General features: G+C 34.9%; 2 protein-coding genes across 4 annotated transcripts in view; one reads left to right on the top strand and one right to left on the bottom strand.

The window, feature by feature from the left end:
- Window positions 1-1850: 1850 nt before the first annotated feature.
- pad (poils au dos) lies at window positions 1851-8815 on the bottom strand. Its single transcript, XM_067758057.1, has 6 exons — window positions 8073-8815; window positions 7656-7985; window positions 7442-7602; window positions 3997-6399; window positions 3785-3914; window positions 1851-3710 (listed from the first exon to the last, which is right to left on the bottom strand). Exons 1-6 carry the CDS (start codon window positions 8232-8234, stop codon window positions 3177-3179), a joined length of 3720 nt encoding a protein of 1239 aa, XP_067614158.1. The 5' UTR covers window positions 8235-8815; the 3' UTR covers window positions 1851-3176.
- A 1046-nt stretch (window positions 8816-9861) lies between these two features.
- LOC137234542 (histone-lysine N-methyltransferase 2D-like) overlaps window positions 9862-13404 on the top strand; it is a 47618-nt gene continuing 44075 nt past the window's right edge. For all 3 annotated transcript variants that reach the window (XM_067758009.1, XM_067758010.1, XM_067758012.1), the window contains exon 1: window positions 9862-10261. In XM_067758009.1, the coding sequence (XP_067614110.1) occupies window positions 10187-10261 (75 nt within the window). In that variant the 5' untranslated portion in view covers window positions 9862-10186. The remainder of the gene's footprint in view (window positions 10262-13404) is intronic.

Below are 13404 nucleotides of genomic sequence, written 5' to 3'. Positions count from 1 at the left end.
TAGATCAAACTACACACGGGGTGCAAAACAAATTCAAAATCGGTTCAGTAGTTTAGGAGTCCATCGCGTCCAAAGATTTGTGACACGTGATTTTTATATATTAAAATAATACCACAAAATATATGGTGCTTTATTTATCTTTGCGGCCTTGAGCTCAATAATTAACCAAGAAGTTAAAATACACTTATAAGGCTATTAACAAAACTCAAAAATGTTAAAAACAAAATGTATTTTTTTAATTCGAAAAAACTGTATTGCACCATTCACGTAAGCCTGCCTTTCAAGTTATCAGCTCATTTAGTTATGTTTTTTACTCTATTACAAAAATAAAATACATTGACAAAAATAATTTTTAAAGAGATAATAATATTTCTTATAATAGGTTACATAGATTTCAAACTAATAAACTCAATTTCAACTGTACCCGAAAGAGACTAAAGGGGATAAATTATGTACAAATGTAGACAAAAGAGATCAATCGGAGACAAATCTTTTTAGGGATTAATCGCATAATTTTTTGCAGGGTTTATATACAAGTGGGTGTGGCTTTAATTCGATTTTAAAATTTTTCTGTCGGTATGTACAAACACAAATATGAAGTTCGCTTTCCAATTTGCAAAAACATTGCTCAAAGGATGTACGAGTTATCGCACTTGAAAGTCCAAAAAATCTTTTTTGGAAAGTAGGCGGTGCCACGCCCATTGTCTAAAAAATAATGTGGATCAATGTCAGTAATTTACTTGTCAAATTTACATAACGTGGCGTCTTTAGATACTCAAATATCGCAAATTCTGTGCGGAAATTTATATATACAGAAAGAGGCGTGGTTAGTGACCGATTACGCCCATTTTTTTCTGAAAACTTTCCCATCATAGCAGAATGTGGTGTTCCAATTTTCACTCTAATAGTTGTATTGGAACGAAAGTTATTGCAAAAATCCACTGCAACCACTATTTATACTACGAGAATTTCGAAGTGTCAAAAGTCGCTTATTGACCCCGACAACAATAAGCGGAAAAGAAAAATTGTACCTCTGTCCGGAGGTATTTGCAGTTGAAGTTGGCAAATTTCATGCGGTTGTTGTAATGTCGTTGTATACTGGAAAAATTTTGTGTACAGAGATTTTGCACGGATTTACATTTGATCTCACAACATTGGTGAAACGGCCAGTAACGGGGAGTAACCTAATCGCTACAACAACATAAGCGCCGAAAGCCGCCAAAAAGATGTTCTGCGCAAAAATACTATTGATCCCACCCCCGGTTTTGGAGGGACCCGGGGTCATTTTTCGGTTTTTCGTTAATATCTTTCGAACGAGTTTAAATTTTTATCTTCCGCCTTCGGAATATTAATACTGATGTGAAGACGCGTAGTTTGAAACCTCTCCCGATATTTTTAAACGCGTATTAGCTGTCGCCCCTGTTCTAGATTTTTACCCATACATATGCGCGTTAAAAGTATTAGGGCTAATGTTATGAAAAAACGTATGCTTACCTCTGTTAATTAAAGCGCTGTTTTTAAAGATAAAATTGCATCGCCATCAATATGTTTCTGGTTTTTGTCTGTTACAATATTCAGGCCATGGAAGGTTTTCTTAAGCATGATCAACCACAGTATGAGAAAATGTAACATGCAGATAACTACCCGATCAATGACACTTGTTGGGTACGGCTGGGAACAGATTCCACTTATTCTGAAATATTTGTCTATAACTTCACTGCCAACTTATAGTCATCCAAGTCCAGTCAAGCGGAAGAGACGAAAATACTCAAGGCAATTTTCGTCTCGTAGAAAAAATAAATTTGTTATTTAGATACAGATTGGTACTTTTAAATTAAAACCAGCTGCAGTTTAAAATATAAGTTTTGTGTGTGTTTATTAGTTATACATGAATATTTCTATAACTAACAAAATTACTTCATTACGCTTTTAATCTAACTTAGTTATGGCATTTCGACTTATTTTACATATCGCACGCTTCATTGTTACCAGATATGAATCATAATATTAATTTTTCAAAATTTTATGTTAGCCGGTAGATGTGATTATGTTCACATATGTTGAATGTTGTAAGGGACAAAAATGCTGAATGAATTTTTATTTATAATAAAGATGTATGAACACATAAAACTTAACTTGCATGTTTCAAAAAAATTAAATTTTGAATTACATCTGTTTTCAATAAAACGTGCTTTATTACATTCCGAAATATGTTCTATATACAGAGTGTGTACGCTTGTACATATGTACATATATGCATTGTTGCTGGCAAGTAAATTGTGTGTAACATTTTCAAATATTCGTACAAATTGTTAAAACTACTTAAAATAGTTCTTTAAATTCATTTCGCTTAATTAATCGCTCCATCATTGCTATTTTGATTTGTGCATACACATAGTTATTATTTAAGTTAAAACTATATGTTCACTGAAAAAGTATTAAAATCATAATTAAAATATAGTATTTCAAATACTATATTTTCTAATATAACGAAAAGGAAAGGTTTACAAATAAAAGCGCTTAAATGTTCATTGCATCAACAAATGTGTGTATGTTTACGAAAAAAAACGGAAAGATATTTCCATGACTAGTTAAAATAATGAAATAAACCAAAAGCAAAAATACTTTCTGTTGTTTCATTAAATAAAAAAGAAAAAAAAGTATGAACTTAAAAACTGTTAAATAAATACATAATTTTAAAAAATTATTTTTAAATATTCCACAAATGTTTTTAATAATGCGCGTTGCAATATATTTCTTATTTAAATTTAAATAAATTACTATTAATGTAATATACATTTATGTAAATACTATGTCTTATGACTTTGATTATGATTTTTAATTACTGTGTGCTAATTACTAATGTCACGCTGAACAACAAAATCAGCGCGTTTTTGGCGGCGTGGTGAAATTCTAGGCTAAAGATTTAAAATAAAAAATAATTAACGTTTTTTAAATCGAATAAATTTACCGAATTTAATTCGAGCTGCCTTGAACAAATGAATTGAGTGCAATTGAAATAACCTTAGCACTTTCAAGTCAATCCAGCTAACATAAGTCTTATTATTTTTCTGTTAAATTTTTACAGGACTATGTTTTAAATAAAAAATATTCATAATCTCAGTGCAAAAGTTACACGTTCGACTACAACTTTTTTAACAAACCCATTTAACACTCTATTTATCAATTTTAATATGACCCATTATTTGACCAGTTGCCGTATTAACAAATTGTGCATGACTCAATTGCATTAAATTTGCTAATGTTGAAGGCAAATTCAATACTGTAGCATCATGTGTTCCGCCACCAGCAATTGTTGCTTTCAATGATGTGGGATCATTTGTTGATTGTGTTAATGTAAATGTGTTCCCAGTCAAATCTTGTGTACTAACAACTGTTGGCATTTGTAATTGCATTATGTGTTGGTGCTGTGGTTGTTGTTGTTGTTGCTGATATTGCGTAGTGCCCGTTTGTTGCACTTGTTGTTGTTGTTGCACTAATTGTAGTTGTTGTGTTTGAGGTTGATGCGTTGATGATATTAAAGATGTAGGTATAGTGGTCATTGTAGATTGTATATATTGTTGTTGCTGTGTTTGTTGTTGGGGTTGTTGAGAAAATTGCGTCTGTTGTAATTTATTAAGTTGTGGAATATTTCCAATATTAGATGTTGGTGTATTGTTGTTGCTACTTTGCTCTCTTGCTTTTTCGTTCTAAATGAAGAAATATAAGAGAATTTGATTTCTTTAACTAATATTTATTTATCTTCTAGCATTTGTATATTTACATTTGATTCGGCAGTCTCAGGTGAGTCGGAATCTTCATGCATCTGCTTATGCTCCTCATAGTATGCCTTGACCACAAATTGTTTGGTGCATATTTCGCAAGTATAGACATTTGTGGTTGTTAAGTGAATTCTGAAAATTGGGAAGTCATATAAAAAATAAACAAATTAAAAACCCATTAGAACAAGAAACATTTTTTTTTTAATTTTATCACCTTCGATGCTTGTTGAGATTATCTTTACGCGAGAATGGTTTATGACAAATATCGCAACTGAAAAGCTTTCGGCCTGAATGCGAAATTTCATGACGCATCAGATGCTCCTTACGACTAAATGCCTTCCCACATTGTTCTTCTTTGCATTTAAATGGTCGTAGACCAGCATGTAGTTTTACATGTTGAGTCAGATGTTCTTTCTTCTTAAACACTCGCCCACATGCACTACATTCCGTGCCATTTGGACCGATTCCATGCGCTGCTACAACTTGTGTTTTGTCTACTTTCGCTGTATTCAGAGTTTCGTTTGTAGCATTTGTATCTTGCTGTTGCACATTTTGACAAGGCACATTTGGTGTTGTTATCCCTGATACTGTTGTAACTTGAGCTGTCGTTTTTGTTATTGGCGTTGCATGTGGCAGCGTTGCTTGTGTTGGTGGTGTTTCTTGTATTTGCGGTGTTGCTTGTGATGTAGCTGCTGCATTATTGGCCGTATTCGATACTTGAGTTTGTTGCTGTTGTAATGTTGTCATCGTGGGTTTTTGTGGTACTTTTACCTGTGATGACGATGCACAAATTAGTGCTTGTAATTGTTGTGCTAGAGTTTCCTGCCTTTGTATTTGCAATTGTTTTATTTGCGACATTGACGGCATACTGGATTCATTCGTCTTAGCTTCTACCTTTGTTGGTGGCAAAAGCTTAAGCAAAGCTTGTTGCTGTTGTTGTTGTTGTTGTGGGGTCTGTGGGGTATTGCTTATTCTACTGATTGTTACATCCTTTTTTTGCAACACCGGGACTTTAGCTGGCAATGTGTTTGAAATGGATTGCTGCTGAGCATGTTGCTGTTGTGGCTCATGCTTTGTGGTGGTATTTGTTATGCGTTGCACGGTAACGCTATCCGGTACATGCTTTTGTTCCTGTTGTTGTTGTCTTTGATCTGGCATTTCTTGTTGTTGGTGCAGCGGTTGTATAATATGCTTTTGTGGTATCGTTTGTTTCGATTGTTGATTTTGACTTTGTTTTGTTTGCTGTTGCACAAGTGGCAACTTTGTTGGTGTTATTTCCATAGCGCCACTAACATTTTGCTGTGTTAATCTATATCTTTGCTGTTTAATTACACATTTCGTGTCCTGTTTGTTAATTGGTATAAAGTCCTCAGTTTGATCATTTGTTGAAGTTGCCGCATCATTCGTAAGCTGAACACAGCCACGTATTATCTGTTGTGAAGTTACTTGAGGTGGTGGAGGTTTCATTGTGGTTTGCTGTTGCTGCTGTGTGACCGCCTGCATCTGCACCTGTTGTTGCTGCTGTTGTTGATGTTGCTGTAACTGTTGTTGTTGGTGTATAGACGGAAGTGCCTGCAACATATTATTATTGGCTAGAGCTTGAAATGCTGGATTATTTAATGCTGATGCAGCCAACTGCAATGTTGCTGGTATAGAAGATGACGTTAACTGCACAATAGGCTGACCATCCACGGTAGCTATTTGTGGTTGCAATTTCATTTGCAATTGATATGTTGTGGGTAACATGAAATTTTTTGCATCTATGTGCGCAACAAATTCCTGATCTGAATTTTCATCTTTTATAGTAATTGGTAGATAACATTTGCTTGGTGATGGCATTAATGATGTTGCTGTTGTTGTTGATGGCATTTGTGTTGCAGCTGGTGTTTGCAGCATAGCGTTTGCGGAAGGCTGAGTTTGTTGGTGCTGGGGAACATGTTGTTGTTGGAAAAATGGTGCTAAATTCGAAAAGAGCGTTGCAGCAGCTGCTTGATGCTGTGACTGCGGTGATTGTAATTGCAATTGAATTTGCGGTTGTTGTTGTGCAATACCAGCGGTCATCGCTAACTGTGGCAATGTGGCAGTAAGTGTTTGTGAATTGGGTGATGTAAGTACAAAATTCAATTTAGGTTTTTTATTTTTGCTGGGGTTCATATCATTGCCGGGCTCCGGTGGTGCGCTAAACGTGATTGTCTGTTGAGGTTGTAATTGTGATGTGATTTGTTGTATTTGTTGCTGGAGTTGTTGTTGCAATTGAAATTGTTGTATCTGCTGTTGTAGTTGCTGTAATTGTATACTAGCAGTATTCGTGGTAGTTGTTGATGCAGACAATTGTTGTTGTAATTGTACAAGTTGTTCTGGTTGCTGAAAGATTTGTTGCATTTGCGGTTGCTGGAATTGTAGTTGTTGCGTGTGCTGAAATGTGCCTAGTGGTTGTTGTTGTTGCTGCAGCGATTGCTGTTGAAGAGATTGGTGTTGCTGTTGTTGTATCGGTTGCGGTTGTTGCAGGGGTTGCTCCTGTTGTTGTTGCAGTACTTCTTCCACTTTTTTACCATTACTTTTACCCAATGATGTAAGCTTTATGTTAGGTTTCATTTTAAGAAACTCAGTCAGCGCCCTTAAAAATTACAAATTAGTTATACGAACGATTTTGAAAAGATTTTTAAATAATAATTGTGGTCTAAAGATTACTTATGAATTCACTGTCGACCATAATACAAGCAAATGATTCCTACTGCTGCTTATTTTTTAGTTTTCTACAAAATGAATGGGCCTGCTTTTCTTAAGCGTAGGTGGTTCTAGAATAAAATAACCCGATTCTAAACGGAATTAATCTGCTCAGTATTTGCTAAGCAGTGTAGTGGTTTTCCTGTTTGATGTTCTTGTTGTAGCAGTACTTCGTTGCTTAGTCGACACTACTGCATTCATGGTTGAGACGTGATGAATTAAAAATATTGAACCTTGTTCGGGTAAAACTAGTCATCGGTTATCCACTGTCGTGGTATTTATATGTATATATTTTACCAGGATAGGAACACGAATTGTTTTGAAAAGGGAGAAGTGTAATTGCGAAATGTGTTCGTATTAAAACGCAAGAAGTGCACATAGAATATCTTTCGGTATTTGATAGTTCGAGAAAGATTTAAGTTTAATATGTAGATTAACCTCCTTACTCATACAAAATAGCACAGTTTTATAAATGTAAAAAAATGTAAGGCGCGATAACCTACGAAGATATCTAAGGCTGAGCTTCTCTTCCAATTTGCGTCGTGCTCCTCTTAATTTTCCCTACAAATTGGCCGGACGGGACCTACATGTTTTATGCCGACTCCGAACGGCATCTGCAAGGCATATGAGTTTTCACAGAGAGCTTTTCATGGCAGAAATACACCCAGAGCGCTTGCCAAACACTGCCAAGAGCGGCCCCGCTTAGAAAAATTTTCTTCTATTTGAAAAACCTTATTTCTAAAATTTTGATGTTGCTTTGCCCGGGGTGTGAACCCAGGACATATGGCGTGGTAGGCGGAGCACGCTACCATCACACCACGGTGCCGCTAGTTTACAAAGCTTATCTAAAATAACATTTCCATACGAATTTACAGTTATAAGAGCTTTATAAACCTATGATATTTCTTATGAATGAGGTGGTAAATATTTACTTGTGATCCACATCAATTTTTGAAGATTCTTTTTGCTGTCGCATGGTTGTTTGTGAAAGTTTCAAAGTTTGAGCAGACATCTGAGAAGATCCTTTGTTCTCCAATGCTACGTTATAATTTTGAATTTGTGACTTATCTATTTGACTTGTATCCGTAGTTTGCTAAAATGAGAGATTTGTTTTATTAGAATTTTTTATGAACTAAATAAACACACCTGTATGCCTCCTATCGATTGGATTATGGTATTGAGGATATCGGTATTGTTATTTGGATTTACGGGCACTGATGCTCCTACATTTACTTCTGAAGAACATTGATTTAGATTATTTTGCCGTTCATTATTTATAACACTGAGACTCTTGCCACTATTGGCTATAGCATCTTTTATGTACACTTTACCGCTGCTATGTTGTGTAGCTCGTTTCAAGCATTCGTTAAGCATATTTTGTGAATTTTTGCAAATATTACGAAAGCTGTAAAATTCCTCCACCTGATTTAGACATTGTTCACATACAAATTTAGGAAGACGGTCTTTCTCTTCCATCTGCAAATAAAAATTGGTAAACAAAGGGTTCGCTTTCATATATACTACTTCTAAGATTATTACCTTTTTTAATGTAAATATACTCACTTTTAAAGGCAAACATTCAGCTATTTTGATGGATAAATTTTTACCCTTTGCATCCGCAGAAAATATATTTACACGTCGCTCGGTATGTGCGGTGCAAACGCGACATAATTCATGAAAATTAACACTGCGGTAGGTAGACATTTTTAAATCTTTTATATGCATTTACTTTCCAAATTTTGTAGAATTTATTGCAAAATAGGGGATGCGTGGTTGGCGTCTAGCGCTCGCCTTTTTTGTTTTATGCGAATACAAATGAAAGCAATGAACACTGGCTGCTTTTTGCTATTTAAATATTCACAATTTATTAAAATTTCAAGCCATTTCTTCCATAATCAGGACACATATATAAATAGGAAACTTCGTCTTCCAATTAACAACAAATTACAATTTTAAGATTTTTCATTGCACGCATTGCTTAAATTTCAGATGTTATATTTGAGACGCACACTTGTATACATGTACAAAAAAATTATTTATTTCATATTGTGCTATATTTTAGTTAGGAATTGTACAACTTATTTCTTTATTGTAAGCGATAAAGTGCAATTCGCGAGAAGACGCCAAAAAAATATATTTGTTGCTGCCGTCAACATTTATTTGACGTATCGAATAGGGGAAATTCGAATGTCAATCAATACATAAAAAAAATGCTACCAGACCAGCTCACCCACAACCATTTTGATAATTGTTAAAAAAAATATTAGGCATTTTGTTTTCACTGGCAGCACCGGTTTTATTAACAATAAAAAAAAGACTCTGCATTTCTCATTCTCCCTTAATTTGTGGGTAGAATGATTGTCACCTGGATAACCTGTTGAGATCATATCACCCTGTGAACTGGCTAGCATTAGTGTTGTCACTATTGCATTCAATCACGAAAAAATAAGGGTAATACTCTACGGCAGGGGTTGATAGCTAAAATACGTTCAAAAATGTGGGAGATGTGTCAAAAGACGCGCTGGACCTCAGTATTAAATAAATATCAACTATTAAATTGATATTGTTTAAAAATTTTTTATTTCAGTTTGAAGTATAAAAATGTATTAAATCAAAAATTTTCATTTTGATATTACTAAAAGTTTCATTTACAAAAACTAATGTAATTACAAAATATTTGAAATTTAAAGTATAAAATGCAAAGTTAAAATTGAGCATTTGTGATTCCCCTGTTTTAATTTATGGCCACAAACCCTCATTTCAGCAAACCAAAATATATAACTGTTTTAATGAAATTTGGTAGCGAACTTAATGTACAGTTTCTTCTATGTAAATTGTTACTTCTGTAAAATTGTTAGATGTGTTTTTTTTATATGGACTGCTAAGCGTCAAACTTTAAATATTAAATACTCCTCTGAAATTGCTGTGCATAAAATTAGTACTACTAAATTTCAATACGCATAATATTCAGATGTAACTGAAATATGTGTCTATCACACCTATTATGAATTTTCATACAATAAACGATAAAAGCGGGAGTCATTGGTGCCGTATGTCGTATCGCTGTAGTCGTATCCCTAACGTAATCAGCTGTTTATGGTTACGACGGTAACCAAAAAACAATTGGTTGGCTACGATACGGTTACGACCTTAGCGGCACCAATAATCGATTGCATTGATTCTCATAATGTTGGTCGAATCAGCTTTTATAAGGCTACTGATACGGTTACCGATAAAGCACCAATGTCTCCCGCTATAAGCTTGTGTTAAAGTCATCTATATGAAAAACTGCTTATGTGCCGGGGCTTTAAATAATAATAAATACAATAGGTTTTTTCTTTGATACGGGAACGCTATACAGGCACTTAACCGCAGCTGGCTTCATATGCTATTATAGTTTTTCATGTTTTCGAGTGGCGTTCCTTTTTTTCCATTGTAGTGAAAACTTTTGGATTGCAAATTGAAATTATCTTTGTAAAGTGTGCAGTTTTGTGGCTATATTAACAAATATATTTAATTTCACTACTTGGTCACGTGAAAGTTAAAAGTGGCGTTGGTCCGTAGGAAATGAAACGGCTTAAATGTCAGTGAGCGTTCAAGTTACGACAGCGGCACACTACCACGGGAAAACAAAAGGAAAAGCAAAGAAATAACTAGTGTGAAATGTGTTTGAAGACATGGAAAAATTAAAAATTAGTGACAATTTATTTGCGAATGTGCGTTATTTCGTGGAAGGAAATTTAGATGAAGAGGTAAGAAACCATATAAAAGTTAAATGGTTAATTTTTATTGCTTCATTACTATCAAGGCGCCTTTGGAGCGCCAAGTTGTCACAGGGTGCACAATATGCTTCAAATGAAAGTTGAAGGTGACAAAATAACATGTCGCTCATTTACTTCCATAGGGTCCTAACTCAAAAAACTTGACTTTTGAGATAATAACATATAAACGTACCCAATATCATGATCTATGTTGTATAAAAAAATCTGTGTGATCAGTTAAAAATTTACCACGTGCTATAAAAATTAAAATATATGCCTTTTTGTGCGCAACATATGGCAGTTGAAATCTTTGGAAAATTGTGTTTTTTGAATTATGACACTATTTAAGTAAATGAGCGATATGGGGATTAAGGGCCAATTAATGGTGACTTATAACCATAAAACCATAACCAGATAAAACAGCTGATCGAACCTATCTTATGGAAATCAATGTAATCGATTAATGTTGCCTTACCATAACTCTAACGTCATAACCATACCATAGCCAACCTATTGGTTTTTGATTTCTCGCCATATCCGTAACCTAAAAAATATTAGAATTGGTGAATTTAATAACTTTTTGTAGATTTTATTCATTGTTTTGGATACGTTATGACTCAGAGACTTATTTTTTGTGAAATATGTAATTTCTTGTGTTTTCTTCATTTTTATGAAATTCTAACGATTTTTAGGTTAAGGCACCATTAATCGATCACATTGTAAATGGTTATGGATATGGGTATGGGTAAGGAAGTTTAATTGGCCCTTTAGATTATAACCGCGGCAGGTATGCCTGCCGTAAGAGGCGACTAAAGGGCGAATTAATGGTGACTTATAACCATAAAGCCATAACCAGATAAATCAGCTGATCGAACCTACCTTATGGAACGGAATGTAATCGATTAATGGTGCCATACCATAACGCTAACGCCATAGCCAATCAATTGGTTTTTGGTTTCTCGCCATATCCATAACCTAAAAATATTTGAGTTGGTGAATTTAATAACTTTTTTTAGATTTTCTTCATTGTTTTGGATACGTTATGACTAAGATACTTATTTTTTGTGGAATATGTTTGTAATTTTTTGCGTTTTCATCATTTTTATGAAATTTTCACGATTTTTAGGTTAAGGCACCATTAATCGATCACATTGAGATGGTTATGGATATGGGTATGGTTACGACTATGGCGTTAGGGTTAAGGAAGTTTAATTTGGCTTTAAAATACCAAATTGGGTACTTCTACGACAGCATAACACTCTTAAAGCTGGAGACATTGGTGCTTTATCGGTAACCGTATCGGTAACCTTTTAACAGCTGATTCGACCAACCTTATGAGAATCAATGCAATCGATTATTGGTGCCGCTAAAGTCGTAACCGTATCGTAGCCAACCAATTGGGTTTTGGTTTACCGTCGTAACGATAAACAGCTGATTACGTTAGGGATACGGATACAGCGATACGACATACGGCACCAATGACTCCAGCTTAATACACATCAAAAATGTAGGTAGGAGTGCCAAAGACGCGTTTTGGTCTCAGATTCGCGAATCCGAAAACGAAAATAAAAAGGGTAATTCTAGGTAATTTTTTACTTAAACTCACAACTGCTAAAACTCTGCAAAAAATATCGAGAGTGGTGTCAATAGACGCGCTTTGGACCCAGGACCACGAATCCGAAAGCGGAAATTAAAAATTTTATTTCTGTCGAAAGATTTCCAAAAAATACATACATACATACAAATAAATACATAACCGCGGGAGAGCTGGTAATTGTGCAGTTTAGGAGCCCCACCCTAAAATTGGGCCTCTTTTTTTTTAGTGAGGTATCAAAAGACGCGTATTCACGTCTAGATCAAGAATCCGAAAGCGGAAGTTTTTTACCCGTTCAAAAGATATTAACGAAAAGCCGAAAAAGGACCCGCGGGTACTTCCGAAACCGGGGGTGGGATCCATAGTATTTTTGCGCAGAACACCTTTCTGCGTTGGCGGCCTTCGGCCGCGCTTATAAAACATAACCCTGGGCTACGCCATGCCAAGTCCGGGTGTGTGGTATAGCCGTGGCTACCGCCACGGTGATGCATAATTTTTTTTGTGGGTACAACACAACAACAACCAAATGAAAATCGCCAACTTCAACTGCAAATATCTCCGGACAGAGATACAATTTTTCTTTTCCGCCTTCGGATTATTGTGGTCGAGGTCAATGCGCGTCATTTTACACCTCATTCGATATTTTTGGACGCGTATTAGCAGTGTCATGGTGTCGTATAGAATTACCAAAAATGGTTCGTCTGTCAAAAGATATTTGCATAAGAAATCGCAACTTTTCATGTGGTTGTTGTAATGTTGTACATAGAAAAAAATTGTACAAAGGGATTTTGATCTCACCCCATTGGTGCACCGCCCAAAGTAATTTTTGATAAGCACGGCTAAATACCGCCAACGCAGGAAGTTGTTCTGCGCAAAAATGCTACGGATCACACTCCAGTTTCGGAGAGACCCGGGCCCTTGTTTAGATTAGATTATTTATTTATTTATTACGGCCAGAAGCCTAATTCGTAAATTTGAAAATATTACAGTTTTTTATCTTATAGCTAAGGTTTTACAATATTCATATAATTTTGTTTTAAATACTGTTATTTGGTTGCAACTTTTTATATCCATAGGCAGATCATTGTAACTTTTCAGACCCTTGTAGAAAATGTTCTGTTGATCAATTTCAGTTCTAAAAAACGGCAATTTGAAATTATGTTTGCTCCTCGTATTTATGTTGTGAGTTTGCTCAACTAATGCTATATTTTTATTTAAATACTCAGGTACATTTCCATGTTTGATATTAAATATGAATTTCATGGAGTGGAAAAAATCTTTTGTTTCACACTTAACCAGTCTAAAGTCTTCAACATGTCAGCCGTTCGTGTATCTCTAGGTTTCTGAAGAATAAATCTCTCGCATCTATTTTGAAGCTTTTGGAGCTTGTCTACTTCTTTATCCGATATTATGAATAGAATGGACGGGCAGTACACGAAGTGCGGTTCTATAACTGACTTATATAAGATTATTTTGTACTTTTTCTGAATGAATTTCGTTGTTCTCTGCATCACTCCTATTTTATTAGCAACTTTTTTAA

Source organism: Eurosta solidaginis, chromosome 1 (assembly GCF_040869045.1).
Source record: "Eurosta solidaginis isolate ZX-2024a chromosome 1, ASM4086904v1, whole genome shotgun sequence".
Lineage (NCBI taxonomy): Eukaryota > Metazoa > Arthropoda > Insecta > Diptera > Tephritidae > Eurosta > Eurosta solidaginis.
Note: the sequence above shows the minus strand (reverse complement) of the source record. Positions and strands in the feature narration are given on the sequence as shown.

What these genes read in the sequence shown, in the direction of transcription:
- pad (XM_067758057.1), bottom strand. Translation starts at nt 8,234, where the DNA reads ATGCATATAAAAGATTTAAAAATGTCTACCTACCGCAGTGTTAATTTT. An exon ending in AATCGATAGGAGGCATACAG is followed by an intron (nt 7,603 to 7,655) that starts GTGTGTTTATTT and finishes CTCTCATTTTAG; the next exon opens with CAAACTACGGATACAAGTCA. An exon ending in AATCTCAACAAGCATCGAAG is followed by an intron (nt 3,915 to 3,996) that starts GTGATAAAATTA and finishes CCCAATTTTCAG; the next exon opens with AATTCACTTAACAACCACAA.